Below are 13,965 nucleotides of genomic sequence, written 5' to 3' on the forward strand. Positions count from 1 at the left end.
CCCCCCCCCCCCCCCCTGGCAGGACGCCTGTGACCGCAGGCGCTCCCCGCGCGGGAGCGAGCGCGCCAGCGGATGCACGCGGCGGCGCTCGCCTTTCTGCGGGAGCACGACCTGCTCGTCTGCCCCTGCACGCTGATGCCGCCCTTTCGCGGCGAGCTGCGGTACCCCGCAGCCCTCGGCGGGGAGGGCGGCGGGGGCGAGGCCCCGCCCCTCGGCTTGGGCGGGGCGGGCGGCGAGGGCGAGGCGGTCTCCTTTGCAGACTACATCGAGTGGATGCTCCCCTGCTCGGTCATCTCGCTCACCGGCCTGCCCTGCCTCGCCCTCCCTGCCGGCAGCACCGCCGACGGCGCACGCCACGTCCGCCCCCGCGGCCCGCGTCCGCGAGAAAAAGAAATACTCTCGGGACTTCTTTGTTAGGGCTGCCTGTCGGCGTGCAGCTGGTCGGCCAGCCGGGCGGCGAGGCGGCGCTGCTCGCCGCCGGCGCCCTCCTCGAGCGCGCGATCCGGCGCGAGGACGCCGCGGCGGGCGTGGCCGGCGTGGCCGTGCAGCCGGCTCAGGGCGCGGGCGAGGGCGAGACCGAGGGCGCGGCACCATGCGCGGCGCTCGGCGCGGGCGGGCTCGGGCCGGTGCTGCCCGTGCCTGTCGAGCCGAGGAGGCTGACTGGCGGGGAGAGGGCGTCGGAGTGGAGCGGGCCGTGCAGCGCGGAGGAGGCCGCCGCGCACTTGCGGCTGGGCGCGCAGCAGCGGGCGTCGGAGGTGGAGAGGGCCGGGAGGGGTTTACAGGTCCGGGCCGTGTATAGGTAGTTGGAGAGTGCCACCGCCAAACGTCCAATATAAAGAAATGAAAATGGTGGCACGCCGTCAGCGCGATTTCGGGCCGTAAACTCGGGGGATCGGGGATGCGTTGAGCACACGACCGCTCGAAAAACCGGAGGACACGTGACCGCCGCCTTAGGGGACCCCTAGGCTTAAAAGGGTGGGCCCTGGGGCGCCTGCGGCTTAAACAGCTTAAAGCGGGCCTGGCCCGTTTCAAGGCTGCCTGGGCCGCCGATTCCTTAAACGGTCTTAAACGCTTAAACGGTCGGCGGGAGAGCTCCCGAGGTCGACGTGGTCCGGGAGGCTCCCGGTAGACGCCGTAGGCCGGGAAGCTGGCTACAGTCAGCTAGCACGCGACGAGGGCACGACCACCACCCTGCTTCCTGACCGGGCAAAAGCCTACTCCCGTCCCGCGAGGAACATCGTCGCTTCGAACTCGAAACCACCGACACACACCGCATTTAAGGCGACACGCACTTGAGGGTAGTGCCGACGGGACGCGGCTCGAAGGGCGTGGCTCCGCAGCGCGACTGGCACTCGTCGCAGAGGCCTCGCATTCGACAAGTCGGGAACGGCTCTACCCGCAACGTTATCGCTAACACGCGCGCACCACCGAGCCTGCGGCGGGCGCGCTGCAGCCGCACGTCTACCTTCGTCATAGTGCCACGACGTGCGGCCTAGAATTAGCACACGTGCCTCTGTTCGCAAACACTCACACATTGAATTGTCCATTAACTGTGAGTGCGAGATAGGGCTAGCTGCTGGCGGCTAGCCCGTGAGGAGGGAGACCATAGACACCTCACTAACCCCACACACGGTCTCGTCCGTGCCTCGCCGGCCGGCGAGATTGCTAGAGGTAGAGCAAGCCTGCTCTAGCCTCGCACGTCACTTCCTGTCGTCTGTTGTTTGTTGTGCCCTTGTTTGTTCCCTTGGCACCTTGGAGTGCTGGGGGGGGCGACAGGAGGGGCGTGGCCCTGGAGTGATGTGTACGCCTACTCAGGGTGTGTGGCAGCCTGGTTGCTGGCTGTGTGTCTTGTGAGCCTGTTTGTGTCTGTGTGTCGCTCGTGCGTGTCGTCATCATCTGTCCCGCGTCCACCCATACCGCGCTGGTGTCCAGTCCGAGCCTGACTGTTGTTCATCTTTCTACCTACCTACCTGGGTGTGCCGCCGCGCGGCGCTCGCGCGGCGGCGGTGTGTGTGTGTGTGTGTGGGTGGGTGGGTGGGTGGGGGGGGGGCTCGGGGGCGCGCGGCTGCCAGGGCAGAGGCGACGGTCATCGGCTCGTCGGGGTGGGGGAGGGGAGGGGGGATGGGCGGTCGGCGAGGGGGTAGAAGCAACAGGGCGTACGGGGTAGTCGTCACTTTCCTGCCTCACAAGGGCGGGGCTGTCCCGGAAAGTGAGAGACGCCGGGCAGCGTGACGCATCAACGAAACCTCCCATACGTGTTCGTGGCTCCTCCTTCGCTGTCCCATCTCCTCATCTCTTTCCCACCTAGGCGGGGCGGGGGTCGGGGGGGCGGCGGGCGCGGGTGCGAGGTGCGGTGCGGTGCGTGCAATCGTGTGTTTGGCGTCATGTCGTGTGTGCCTTCGCTTGTTCCTATTAACAACGAAGTCTAGCTCAAAAAAAGAAAAGCGCCAGGGCACATCCAATCCTGAGACGCTCTCACTACTCGGCAGCCTCCCTTGCACAACACCGAAGACATATGCAGGCCTCTGGTGAATCCTCGGCCTCGACCGCACCTGCATCCTCCCGCGTCGGTGCAAAGCACGCGTTCTCCAGCGGCTGCGCGGCGACGCGAGCTCGGCTTGCACGATCGCCCGCCACGACGCTGGCAAACTCGCTCGCTCTTACGCTGTTGGCGGCGGTTTGCTCCTCCTCGGCGCCGCGCCTCGCCCCGCTCGCGCTCCTCCTGCTGGCGGATCGCGGCGAGGCCGCGGGCACGCTCTGCGACAACAGCGAGTACTGCCCCTCCGGCTGCCCGCTGCCCGTGTATGGCACGTCGCTGTGCGACGGCAACTACTGGGGGACCACGGTGAATCTGGCCTGGAAAGGGCTGTCGGGGACGATCCCTTCGCAGCTGGGCGACATCCCGCAGCTGAGGTACCTTAAATTGGACAGCAACTCCATCTCGGGCACCATCCCTCCCAAGCTCGCGCAGCTGGAGCATCTTTACCTGGAACGCAACTCCATCTCCGGCACCATTCCTTCGCAGCTGGGCGGCATGTCGCAGCTGCATGGGCTTTACCTGCGCTACAACTCCATCTCGGGCACCATCCCTCCGGATACGAGCAAGCTCTCGAAGCTAGAGGAGCTCAGACTGTCCGACAATGACATCTCCGGAACCGTGCCGTCGCAGCTCAACAGCCTGCGGCTGAGGTTCTGCTCGCTGGGCGGCACCAACCACTTCGCCTGCCCCCTGCCCGCCCTTCCCAATGTCTGCGCCTTGGGCTCGGACTCACCTGAGTGCAACTACCCGCCGCCCTCGCTGCCGCCCTCGCCGCCGCCCTCGCCGCCCTCGCCGCCCTCGCCGCCGCCCTCGCCGCCGCCCTCGCCGCCGCCCTCGCCGCCGCCGCCGCCCTCGACGCCCCCGTCTCCGCCGCCCTCGCCGCCCTCGCCGCCCCCGTCGCCCCCTGCAGCACCTGCGCCGCCGCTCCTTCCATCGCCAGGCCCAGGGGGCGTCGACGCCCAAAAGGCCAGCGGGGCCGACACCCTTGTCGCAGTGGGGTCGAGTGCTGCGGAAGCGCGCCATGCGCCCCCGCACGGCACAGGTTCGCACGGCGCGGGCGCGCTCGGCGGGGGCTCGCACGCGGCAGACGCGCATGGTGGCGGCTCGCACAGTGCGGATGCGCACGGCGATGGCTCACCCGGTGGGGATACTACAGCAGCCTCAAGTTTCTTGGCTCAGATGCTATCTTTCAACAAGGCATACCTAAACTCTTCCAACTGCTACTATTTCACTGCCCATGGAGACAGACACTGCTACAACGAGGCAGCGAATAAAAAGGCGCGCAGCACTAGACGGGGCGTGCATTCTAGACGGCTTCCAAAGATGTGGGCCAGAAACGAGCATCAGCTTCTTTTGTACACCGGTGCAATGCAAACCACGCCCGAAAACACCGACAACACCCTGGTTGATGTGATGCGCTGGAATGCATCCGGATCAAGACAGAAGTTGTGCGACGGCGGGAGGTATGGCTACTGGTTTTTTGTCACACCAGGAACGAGCATTAAAGTGCAAATTGGCAGATCCCTCCGCTTGGCATCTCGCGAAGATGCTGGCATTTTGCTGAGCAACGACAGCAGTCGAACAGATCGTAACGACACTGGATGGTGCGACAGTGCTCGGAAGATGGGGTATGATTCGATACAGATCGTGACAGAAGGTGCTTACTATGTCAAGCACGCATCAAAACTTAAGCGGCGACAAACAGAGCTGGTCATCTGCAGCCTTCCAAACGGTCCAAGTACGTGCTACGCATGTGCTCCGGGCATCCGCTTTTATGACAAAAATTCCATGCGGTGTAATTGTGTCGAGGATAACTATTACGCACGTTGCGAAGACTAGGACGGACTATCCCTCGAAAAAGGTAGAAAAATAAGAGACATAGAACACCCGTGCTGGCTGGGGAACGAAGGTTGCGAGGTCAGTCGCTTTGGCGCGCAGCTGTTCGGCCCGCTCCTCATCAACCTGCCCATCATTGCTGGCGTGCTGGCACTGATGGCCTCTGCCGGCCTGGACGACGACGCCGTGATGGACTTTGTGTACCCCAGCACCGTCGCTTCAACCTGGGCCAGCGGCACCGTGGTGGCCACCTACCTGGCCTCCGCCTGTGGCATCCACTTTGTCAGCCTGTGGCTGTCGGCGCTGCAGTGCCGCTTCAGCGGCACCATCAAGGCCGGCACCTACTCCCGCTACTCCCTCACCTGGGCGCGCGCGTACCTCAAGATAAAGGCTGTTCACCTGTTTTTCACACCTTTGAAAAGGCCGTTCAAACGCACCCTCTCGCCCCGTGCAGCCGGCTGCTTGCTGGTGGCACTAGGGCCGCTGGGACGCGCAAGAAGAATGAGCAAAAAAGACGAAGATGGCGACGAGCACGAGCATGCCAAAGTGGGACTTCGCGTGCTGGACGAGGGGACATCCAAGCTCTCTTCACAGGGGGTCGGCCGTTACAGGTGGTCGGCCTGACTGGAGGACGGCCCCGTGCGCGCTCCCAGCGCCGAGCCGCGGCCCCACGCGCCACCTGGGCTGCCTCTGGCACGGCCGGGGTCCGCCGAGAGGCTGGGCTTGGCCGGCGGCGCGACGCATGGCCTGTGCTGCGGCCATCTCGGACGTTTAAGCGGCGCCAGCCAGCGGCTCGGCCGCGCATCCTTCACACACGCCGCCACGACCGGGACGAGCGGCCCCGGTGTCGAGCCATGGTGTGAGCTGCATGTGCGCGGCGGCCGTGGCGACAGCAGGTCCACCAGACGGACCTCAAAGCTTGCCGTCGGCGTGCTGTCGTGGCGAGAGCGCGAGACAGCTGCAGAGGAGCCGAGTGCAGTGACGAGCCAGAAGCTACCTGGGTCACCAAGTGGTGGATCTTGCCCATTCTGAGCAGGGCTGTGCTTTGGTGGGGTTGTGCTTGAGCGTGTGTGAAGTGGGAGTGCGTGCCGGCGGTGTCTGTGGGTGAAAAACAGGCGTGTGTGAGGCCGTAAGAGCCGTGGTATGAGCCAGAGTGGGCTTCATCACCAAAGATAAGGGCGGTTTGGGACAGCTCAGGCTTGATACTGATGGGCCTTGGCCAGGAGAGAGACAGAGAAGGCGAGGTGGTGAGCTGGGAAGCCGCTTTGTCTGCACCTGGACGTGTCGCGATGAAAAGTGCCAAGAAGCGCCTTTTGCGGCTATTGCTCAAAACATTTGGAGAGAAGGCCTACATATTATGACTGCATCCATGCGTCTGGTACATGAGGGCTGTGGATCGGGACATTTCACGGTCGGTGGCGCCGACAATGACCTCCGTAAAGCCCTCACAATCGCTCGGCACGGGCCACCGGGAGTGCTCTCGAGCGCCTACACCGGAGCATCACGAGCCGGTGTGAGCTTGAAGACCCGAGATAAGTGCGGTCTGGGACAGCTAAGGCTTGCTACTGATGGGCCTGGGCCAGGAGAGCGACAGAGAATGCGAGGTGGTGACCTGAGAGCAGGAAATAGCGCTTCGTGGCAAGGTCACACGCGGACGCTGCCAGCCTCTCAGCTCACCACCTCGCCTTGTCTGTCGCTCTCCTGGCCCAGGCCCATCAGTAGCACGCCTGAGCCATCCCAGGCCGCACTTACCTTGGGTCTGCAAGCTCACACCGGCTCGTGATGCCACGGAGAGGGCTCGAGATTGTCTCCGGTGGACCCCATCCGAGGCGGTTGCGAGGGCATTCCGGAGGTCATTATCGGCGCCACCGACCGTGATATGTCCCGACCCGCAGCCCTCATGCACCGGGCGCATGGGTACAGTCATAATATGTAGGCCTTCTCTCCCGAAGTTTTGAGCAAGGCGCAAATAGTACTTTTCGGCAGTTCATCACGACACCTCCATGCCGACGAAGCGGCTTCCCAGCTCACCACCTCGCCTTCTCTGTCGCTCTCCTGGCCCAGGCCCATCAGTGTCAAGTCTGAGCTGTCCCAAACCGTCCTTATTTTGGGTGATGAAGCCCACTCTGGCTCATACCACGGCTCTTACGGCCACACACACGCCTGTTTCACCCACAGACACCGCCGGCACGCACTCCCACTTCACACACGCTCAAGCACAACCCCACCAAAGCACAGCCCTGCTCAGAATGGGCAAGATCCACCACTTGGTGACCCAGGTAGCCTCTGGCTCGTCACTGCACTCGGCTCCTCTGCAGCTGTCTCGCGCTCTCGCCACGACAGCACGCCGACGGCAAGCTTTGAGGTCCGTCTGGTGGACCTGCTGTCGCCACGGCCGCCGCGCACATGCAGCTCACACCATGGCTCGACACCGGGGCCGCTCGTCCCGGTCGTGGCGGCGTGTGTGAAGGATGCGCGGCCGAGCCGCTGGCTGGCGCCGCTTAAACGTCCGAGATGGCCGCAGCACAGGCCATCGCTCAAACAATCGGCCGGTGCTAGGGCCGCCGCAGTCGCCGGTGGGCCCACGGCGATGGGCCTGGTCGATTTCAGCCGACGGGAGGGCAGCAGGGCCGCGTGCGGGGCCTGCGCTTGGATGTCCCCGTCGGGCGCACGGTGTGCCCACTGTAGGTGAACAGGCTTTATTGGCGTGCTGGAGAAGGCGTCCAAGGACCTGTCTGGCACGCTCCTGTGGCCAGTGTGGCTGCGGCTGGCGGGCGCCGACATTGGCGCCGGCTGCGAGATTTCCTCCATCTACGACGTCATCCCGGAGCTGACCACCATTGACCGCGATGTCTTCTTTGCCGACGGCATCTACCTGGGCGGCCAGCGCGTGAGCCGCGGCCAGGTGACGTTTGGCCACCTCACCATCGGCCACGACACGTTCCTGGGCAACCACGTGGTGCTGCCGCCCGGCTGCGCCCTGCCCTCCCACGTGCTGCTGGGCGTGGCCACGTCCCCCGGCAACGACGCGGAGGAAGCCGCCGCGCGCGTCCTCCCGCACACCTCCTGGTTTGGCCACCCCGCCATGCGCCTGCCTCGCCGCGAGGTGGTGCAGGTGGACCGCGCCCTCACGCACAAGGACGCCGTGTCCTGGCCGCGCTACGTGAACCGCGTGTTCTGGGAGTGGCTGCGCTTCGCCATGCCGGTCATGCCCGCGGCGCTGGTGCTGGCGTGGACCTCCACCCTGGGCTCCGCGCAGGCGGCGGTGCCGCCCGCCGTGTTTTACCTGCTCGTCCTGCCCGGCTACATCATCGCCTCCAGCGCTGGCCTGGTCATCACGGTGTGGCTGGTCAAGTGGATCTTGCTGGGCCGCGTGAAGCCGGGGCAGCACCCGCTGTGGAGCTGCTGGGCCTGCCGCTGGGACTACCTGTACACCATCTGGCAGCACTGGGCGGCGCCGGCCATGACGCCGCTGGGCGGCACCCCCTTCCTGCCCATGTGGCTGCGGACCGTGGGCGCCAACGTGGGCGACAATGTGGTGCTGCACGGCAACTTTGTGCAGCTGGTGGACCCGGACATGCTGACCCTCGAGACGGGCTCCACCGTGTCGTGCCTGTTCCAGGCGCACAGCTTCGAGGACCGCGTGCTCAAGATTGCCCCCGTGCGCATCGGCGTCGGCGCCTCCGCCATGGCGCAGACGGTGGTCATGTACGGCAGCAACATTGATGACGGCGCCACCGTGGCGCCGCACGGCGTGGTGATGAAGAATGAGCACCTCACCGCCGGGCAGTACTACCGTGGCGGCCCCTGCCGCGCCACGGCGCCGCCGCGCATGATCCGCCCGGCGCCGGGCCTGGACACGGTGTGCTCCGCCAAGGACCTGGAGTGCTACACGCTGCTGGAGGATGTGGCGTAACAGGGAGGTGGAGAGGGGGAGGAGAGATGAGGGTGGCCCCCTAGAGGGGTGGTGGGGGTGGTACATAATCGTGTGCGTGGTAGCGGCAGCGGCGCAGCCCATACGGCGGCCACGCTAGCCACACATCGACTCGGTAGAACAGTAAAGATTTGGATTGAAGGATGCGTCAAGAGAGGGTACAAGGGGGGCGGCACTCATTCATTCAAGAACTGCGACCGGCGGCGCAGGCACAGGCGCAGCCGCGGTGACAGACGGCGCGGCAGGCGCAGCAGGCTTGGCCACCTTCTTGCTGCCCTTCTTGCCCGCCTCCAGCTCCGCTGTCAAGCCGCTGCTCTTGCTCCGCTTCCGTTTCCGCATCATCATCGGCGGCAGCTCGCCGCCCTTGGGGCGCCAGCACATGGCGCGTTTCTGCCCCCCCTCCAGCGTCTTGGTTAGCCACACACGACCCTATATCACGCGTCTCACATTCGCACTCCGATTCAAACCTCTTGCGACGCATCGCGGTGATCACCCGCCGGCGTCTTCATCGGCATCATCGCCGCAGCCCGGCACTCCGTCGCCTCCGTCTAGCGCCGCGATCGCCTCGGCGACCGTCTCGTCGTCGAGCGCGAGCTCGTCGACGGCCGCGCCCAGCAGGGGCGCGTCTGCCGCCTCGCTCGCGCTGGCCTTGGCTGTCGCCGCCACCCCGGCCGCGTACGCCGCGTTGCCGATCGCGGCCCGTGCCGAGAGATTGTACCACGCCCAGTACGTCTCCCGGAAGCTCTCGCCTCTAGCGATGCGGCCGCGCCCACCGCAAGCGGCTCGACGGCTGCGGTCTCGGCGTGGAGTTCGCGCTGCCAGCGCAGCCGCACTGCGCCGCCGCAGTGCTCGCACCGCCGCTCCTCGAACCGTGCGACCGTGGTCGGCCACCTCGCTCGTCCTCGTGCAAGAGGCGGACCCGGCCAAGGGCGGCGGGACGCTGCAGGCGCTCCCCGCCCGCCCCCAGCTCGATGACCCTGCGGGGAGTGCGATTGCTCTCGCCACACACGGCTCTGAGGGGCGGTGTCACCGCCGCCGCCGCACGCCAGCACTCACTCACATAGGTACCGCGTTGGTGTCCAGTCCGAGCCTGGAGCTGTCCTTCACCTTTCTGCCTTTCTTTATACCTAACTTTTTTTACACAGATGTGCTTGTCAAACACGATGCTGGCAATCCCGGTCGCTGTGTGTGTCCCCTGCTCGCCACCCCGACGCTCAAGGCGCCCGAGTCGAACGACAGGCGGCACGCGAAGACTGGTTGCAATCCCGCTGACCGCCAGGCCGCGGGATGATGTGTGCGTGGTCATGTAGTGGGTCTCGGAAGCGCCCCTCTCGGGCTAGGGGCCAGCCCCTCTCTCCCTTGCCCTCGGAACACTGTGTCCGAGTCGAGGCGTGTGCTTGCCGGTCGACGGCCGCGCGCGGTTGGAGCAGGCGGACATCGCTTCCAGGGAGGGGGGCGTGCTTCTGCTCATGCTCCACCCCCCCCCCTAGCATGTGGTGAAGGCGCTGGGGGGGTTGGGACCCCCCCCCTAGAAGCATGTGGTGAAGCCTCTGGGGGGGGTCGGACCCCCCCCCTAGCATGTGGTGGGCACCCCCCAGCAGTTCGTGGGCTAGGAATAGCCGCCAGAGAGCCGATTTTGCCCCCAAAGTTGTGAAATCGTGGCTGAAAGTCCAATATCCTGGAGAATCTGACCAGTCTCAAGGCTCATGTAGCTCCAAAGGATGATTTCCCCCTCGAAAATGCATGCTGCGAAATGCGGCGTAAAATCAAGGGCCCGGAGGGTCTGACCACGAGTCTCTGGGGGGGTCCTCGGCCACGACCCCCCCCCCTAGCATGTGGTGAAGGTGCTGGGGGGGGCGGGACCCCCCCCCTAGCATGTGGTGAAGCCTCTGGGGGGGGTCGGACCCCCCCCCTAGCATGTGGTGTGAGCAGAAGCACGCCCCCCTCCCTGGAGGCGATGTCCGCCTGCTCTTGGCACTGTGACGAAGGTTGCGCGCGGCCGCGGCGCGCCCGCCATGGTTCGGCGCGGCGCGCCTACCAGCGGCAGTTGTCGAGGCACTGTCGTGCCAACGGAGCTTTGTTGTAAAAGCTACAGAACAAGCTGACGCGGGCCCAGTACCTTCGATGACGTGACTCTTGGACCACTAAGAATTCTTAAAATACAAGCCTCTCTCACAGCACACTGGGAACCACTAAGAATTGGCTGGGGCTGCAGAAGCAGCGTATCTCGGTCGTTCGTTCTTCACACGGCAATCGCAGAGCAGATGGTGAATGAGCTTGCCTGTGGCGGGGGCGGGCGGGTGCACGGAGCTAAGTGCCTCGCCGCCCTCGCAGGAGTCGCTTAGGCGGCTCCCTTGGTGTACCTGTGTTAGTGCCAGTGCGCGCCAGTCCCGTGCCCAGTGTCGTGAAAGAGTTTAGATAGATATATGGAAGGCGAAACACGGTCGGAGTTTTGTTGTAAAATTTCTACCCGCGAGGTGTGCCTGTGATAGTGCTAGCACGCGCCAGTTCGCACCTGTGTCGAGCCTGTCTGCTGTGAAAAATGGTTTTGTTTATATTCTACCGCGTGCGTTCCTCTTCGCGCGCAAAAAACGACGTGGGCATACTGAACACACGTATGTATATGCTGCACCGCGCATTGCACAGCCTCTTCACGTGCTCTACCCGCCCGCTGCTCGACGAGCAGGTCAGCATCCCCGAGGAGCCGAGGGCAGAGGAGTGCGAGCGCGGGCGGCGGCAGGCAATGGCCCTCGCGCGCGCCGCGGAGGTGGAGGGGCGGTGCGCCACGCTGGAGCAGCGGCTGGCTTCTGTTGAGGCGGAGCTGCATGCAGCAAACAGCGCCCGCAGCAGTGCTGAGGCGGAGCTGCAGGCGGTGGGCGAAGCCGCATTGGCGGCGGCGGAGATTGCCAATCAACTCCAGAGCTCTGCGACTACGACAGCTGCCACCCAGACCTCCGAGGCTGGGGTGCCGGTGGCGGGCGAGGCGTTTGAGGCGGCGGAGCGGGCGGCGGAGCAGGCGGCGGCAGCAGAGGACGGCGAGAAAGCGGAGGCGGCGAGGCTTGGGATGCTGCAGCTCGACGCCTTTCTGAGCCTCGCCCTCGGGGGTGGCGGCTTTGGGCCGATGGAGTGGCGGGCGGCGCTACCCGAGGCGATGGCCAAGATCCAGCGGGCGACGGGGGCGCTCGTTTCCCTCATCGGCGACTCAAAGGTGGTGCGCTCCGAGCGCGAGGCGGCCCTCGCCGAGCGGCTCCAAGCGTGGAGCAGCAAGGCGCACAGCTCGCTCTCCAAGCTGCATTCCCGCCTCGACGCCATATCCACCAAGTTCGCCAGGGCGAATGGGCGAGCGAGGACCGGCGCCCTCCCTGACAACGGCGTGTCGCTGGCTGATATGGCCGCGGAGCAGCTGGAGGCGGACATGAAGGAGGCGCTCGCCCTCCACCACGCGCTAGTCAACACCCTCTGCTCCAGCGTGGCGGGCGTTAACCGCTGCCAGCGCATCGCCGAGCGCGTCACCGCGCTTGCCAACCTTCTGCTGGGCGCGCTGCTGCGGATCCTCCCCGATGTCACCGTCCTGTGCATGCTCGTGCGGCGTTCGCCGCCCCTCCCTACCACCTCGCCATCCGATGGGCCCGCTGCGGGCGTGCACTCGGGCACCGCCATCTCTGCATCGTCGCTTCGCTCTCCGCTGATGCGGCCGCGGTCCACGACCACGTCGCCCGCCACCTCTAGCGCGGGCACGCGAGCGTTGTCGAAGGTCCGAGGCGGGACGCGGCCCGCATCTGCTGGGTGGCGCTGAAACCTGTCGTTTTCCTCGTCAACTTACCTTTTTTGCGGGAGCTTGATTTTATCACGCACACACAAAGTGGTGGGGCAAGGGGGCTAGGGGGGGCGACCCTCGGGGGCGGAGTCGCGGGAGAGGAGGGACACGCAGCCGCCGTTAGCCGACCGATCGCGAGTCGTATGTGTGCACACAGCTGCAGACTGGCGACAACACTTCAAAAGTCTAGCCGCAAACAGCGCGGTGTGTCTGGGACCTACGTTGCACACACCGCCTGCCTCTCGTCCCCGCAACCGAGCCCCAAGCGGCCAAGCTCAGCCGCGAGCTCAGCGGGCATGAGCCGGGTCGCAGCTCGCCCAAACTGGTCGCAGAGCGCAGGGTCGGCGCCCGCCTCGAGCAGGAGCCTCGTCATCGGCACGGCGGTGGCGAGAGGCAGCCGTGCCGCCGCGTGCAGCGGCGTCTCGAGCGGCAGCGTCGTGGCCTTGGCGTGCCGGCTCGCCCGCATCGGCTTGCCGCTCGTGGCCGAACGCACGCCGTTGACGGCGGCTCCGGCGGCGACCAGCGCAGTGGCGGTGCGCACGTGGCCGTTGACGACCGCCCAACTCAGCGCCGTCCGGTGCCAGCGGTCGCGGAGCTCCGTGAACGGCTCCTTGTGCGCGGGCCAGCCCGCGGCCGGCGTCGCCGCGGCGAGCAGCGCCTGCACGAAAGCTCAGGGAAGGCTCAGGGAAGGCCCAGGGAAGGTTCAGGGAGGCTTCCTGTGGCCGCGGCGGCGAGGAGCGCCTCCACCGCCTGCGTGTGGCCGGCGCGTGACGCGATGTGCAGCGCCGACTGGCGCCGCCCGTCACGCATCGCCAGCGGCGCGCCCGCCTCGAGCAGCGGCGCGATCGCCGGCAAGCCCGCCGCGGACGCGCACGCGACGTGCAGCGGCGAGTCGCCGGCGGCTGTCACCAGCGTCGGCGGCGCGCCGGCGTGCAGCAAACGGCGGACGACGGCGGCGTGGCCGGCACGCGCCGCCTCGTGGAGCGCCGACGGCGCTCCGCCGCCGCCGCGTGCCAACCGGTTGATGAACTTGTTGTTCGCTCGCGGCGCGGGCTGAGCTCCCATGGCCAAGCAAGAGGCCACCACGCTGTCGCTACCGTGGCGAGCGGCCGCCGCCATCGCGCGCTGCAGCAGAGCCTGCGCCGCCGCCTCGCCTCCGTGAGCAGCCTCGCCCGCTAGCTCTGCCAAAGCCGTCTCCTCCTCCGCCTCGGCCGCCGCCTCGGCCAACCCGATCGCCTCCTCCTCCTCCTCCTCCTCCGCCTCCGCCTCCGCCTCCGCCTCCGCCTCCGCCTCCGCCTCCGCCTGCGACCCGCTTGAGTCACCCTCCGTCGCCACGCCGTCCTCGCTCGGCGCCCGCACGCCCGCCGCGGCGAGAAAGGAACAGTACCGGCGCAACGACGGCCGGCGCAGCAGCTCGACCTACAAACGACTTCTTTGCGATGAACTCTTGACGGCTTGGCATTGGCGCACCGGCGGCCGGCGCGGCAGCTCGACCGGCGCGAAGGGGCCCTGGATCGTGCCGTAGTCTGCCTGGTCGGCCGCCTACGGGGCACGCCGTGGACGTGTCATGGACGTGTCCTGGACGCGCGTCCCGTCGCCCGCCTGGTTGGTCGCCGCCGCTGTCTCGCCCCACCTCGCGGCGTGCGACTGCGCGTGGCTGTGGTGGTGGAGGAGGCGGAGCGAGAGATGCGGCGCGCACGCCCAGCAGCAGCCTGGAAGGCGATGGGGTGGTGTGGGGTGGTGTGGGGTGATGTGGCGGGGCTGGTGTGGGGTGGTGTGGTGTGGTATGGGGTGGTGTGGCGGGGGTGGTGTGGGGTGGTGTGGGGTGGTGTGGGGTGG

At 66.5% G+C, this 13,965-nt stretch overlaps 5 protein-coding genes across 5 annotated transcripts in view; 3 read left to right on the forward strand and 2 right to left on the reverse strand.

Annotated features, from left to right (window-relative positions):
* Positions 1 to 803, forward strand: part of EMIHUDRAFT_456188 (hypothetical protein) — a gene marked incomplete at its 3' end in the record, with an annotated part of 2,970 nt that extends 2,167 nt beyond the window's left edge. The window contains exons 5-6 of the mRNA XM_005784253.1: positions 40 to 161; positions 386 to 803. Of these exons, the coding sequence (XP_005784310.1) occupies positions 40 to 161; positions 386 to 803 (540 nt within the window). The remainder of the gene's footprint in view (positions 1 to 39; positions 162 to 385) is intronic.
* A 2,036-nt stretch (positions 804 to 2,839) lies between these two features.
* On the forward strand, positions 2,840 to 3,166 carry EMIHUDRAFT_57099 (hypothetical protein; the record flags this gene model as incomplete). The annotated part of the gene is made up of 1 exon (XM_005784254.1): positions 2,840 to 3,166. A coding segment is annotated over one exon (327 nt), but the record flags the coding sequence as incomplete, so codon positions are not given.
* A 4,549-nt stretch (positions 3,167 to 7,715) lies between these two features.
* EMIHUDRAFT_47403 (hypothetical protein) lies at positions 7,716 to 8,192 on the forward strand (the record flags this gene model as incomplete). The annotated part of the gene is made up of 1 exon (XM_005784255.1): positions 7,716 to 8,192. A coding segment is annotated over one exon (477 nt), but the record flags the coding sequence as incomplete, so codon positions are not given.
* A 606-nt stretch (positions 8,193 to 8,798) lies between these two features.
* On the reverse strand, positions 8,799 to 9,747 carry EMIHUDRAFT_231338 (hypothetical protein; the record flags this gene model as incomplete). The annotated part of the gene is made up of 4 exons (XM_005784256.1): positions 8,799 to 9,058; positions 9,201 to 9,286; positions 9,437 to 9,491; positions 9,684 to 9,747. The coding sequence occupies 4 exons, from the start codon at positions 9,745 to 9,747 to the stop codon at positions 8,799 to 8,801; spliced, it is 465 nt and encodes a 154-aa protein (XP_005784313.1).
* A 2,596-nt stretch (positions 9,748 to 12,343) lies between these two features.
* EMIHUDRAFT_468086 (hypothetical protein) overlaps positions 12,344 to 13,965 on the reverse strand; it is a gene marked incomplete at its 3' end in the record, with an annotated part of 6,095 nt that continues 4,473 nt past the window's right edge. Inside the window, exons 7-10 of the mRNA XM_005784257.1 lie at positions 13,760 to 13,838; positions 13,597 to 13,668; positions 12,874 to 13,545; positions 12,344 to 12,784 (exon numbers count right to left, since the gene is read on the reverse strand). Coding sequence (XP_005784314.1) covers positions 12,344 to 12,784; positions 12,874 to 13,545; positions 13,597 to 13,668; positions 13,760 to 13,838 — 1,264 coding nt within the window. The remainder of the gene's footprint in view (positions 12,785 to 12,873; positions 13,546 to 13,596; positions 13,669 to 13,759; positions 13,839 to 13,965) is intronic.

Source organism: Emiliania huxleyi, assembly GCF_000372725.1.
Source record: "Emiliania huxleyi CCMP1516 chromosome Unknown EMIHUscaffold_171, whole genome shotgun sequence".
NCBI lineage: Eukaryota > Haptophyta > Isochrysidales > Noelaerhabdaceae > Emiliania > Emiliania huxleyi.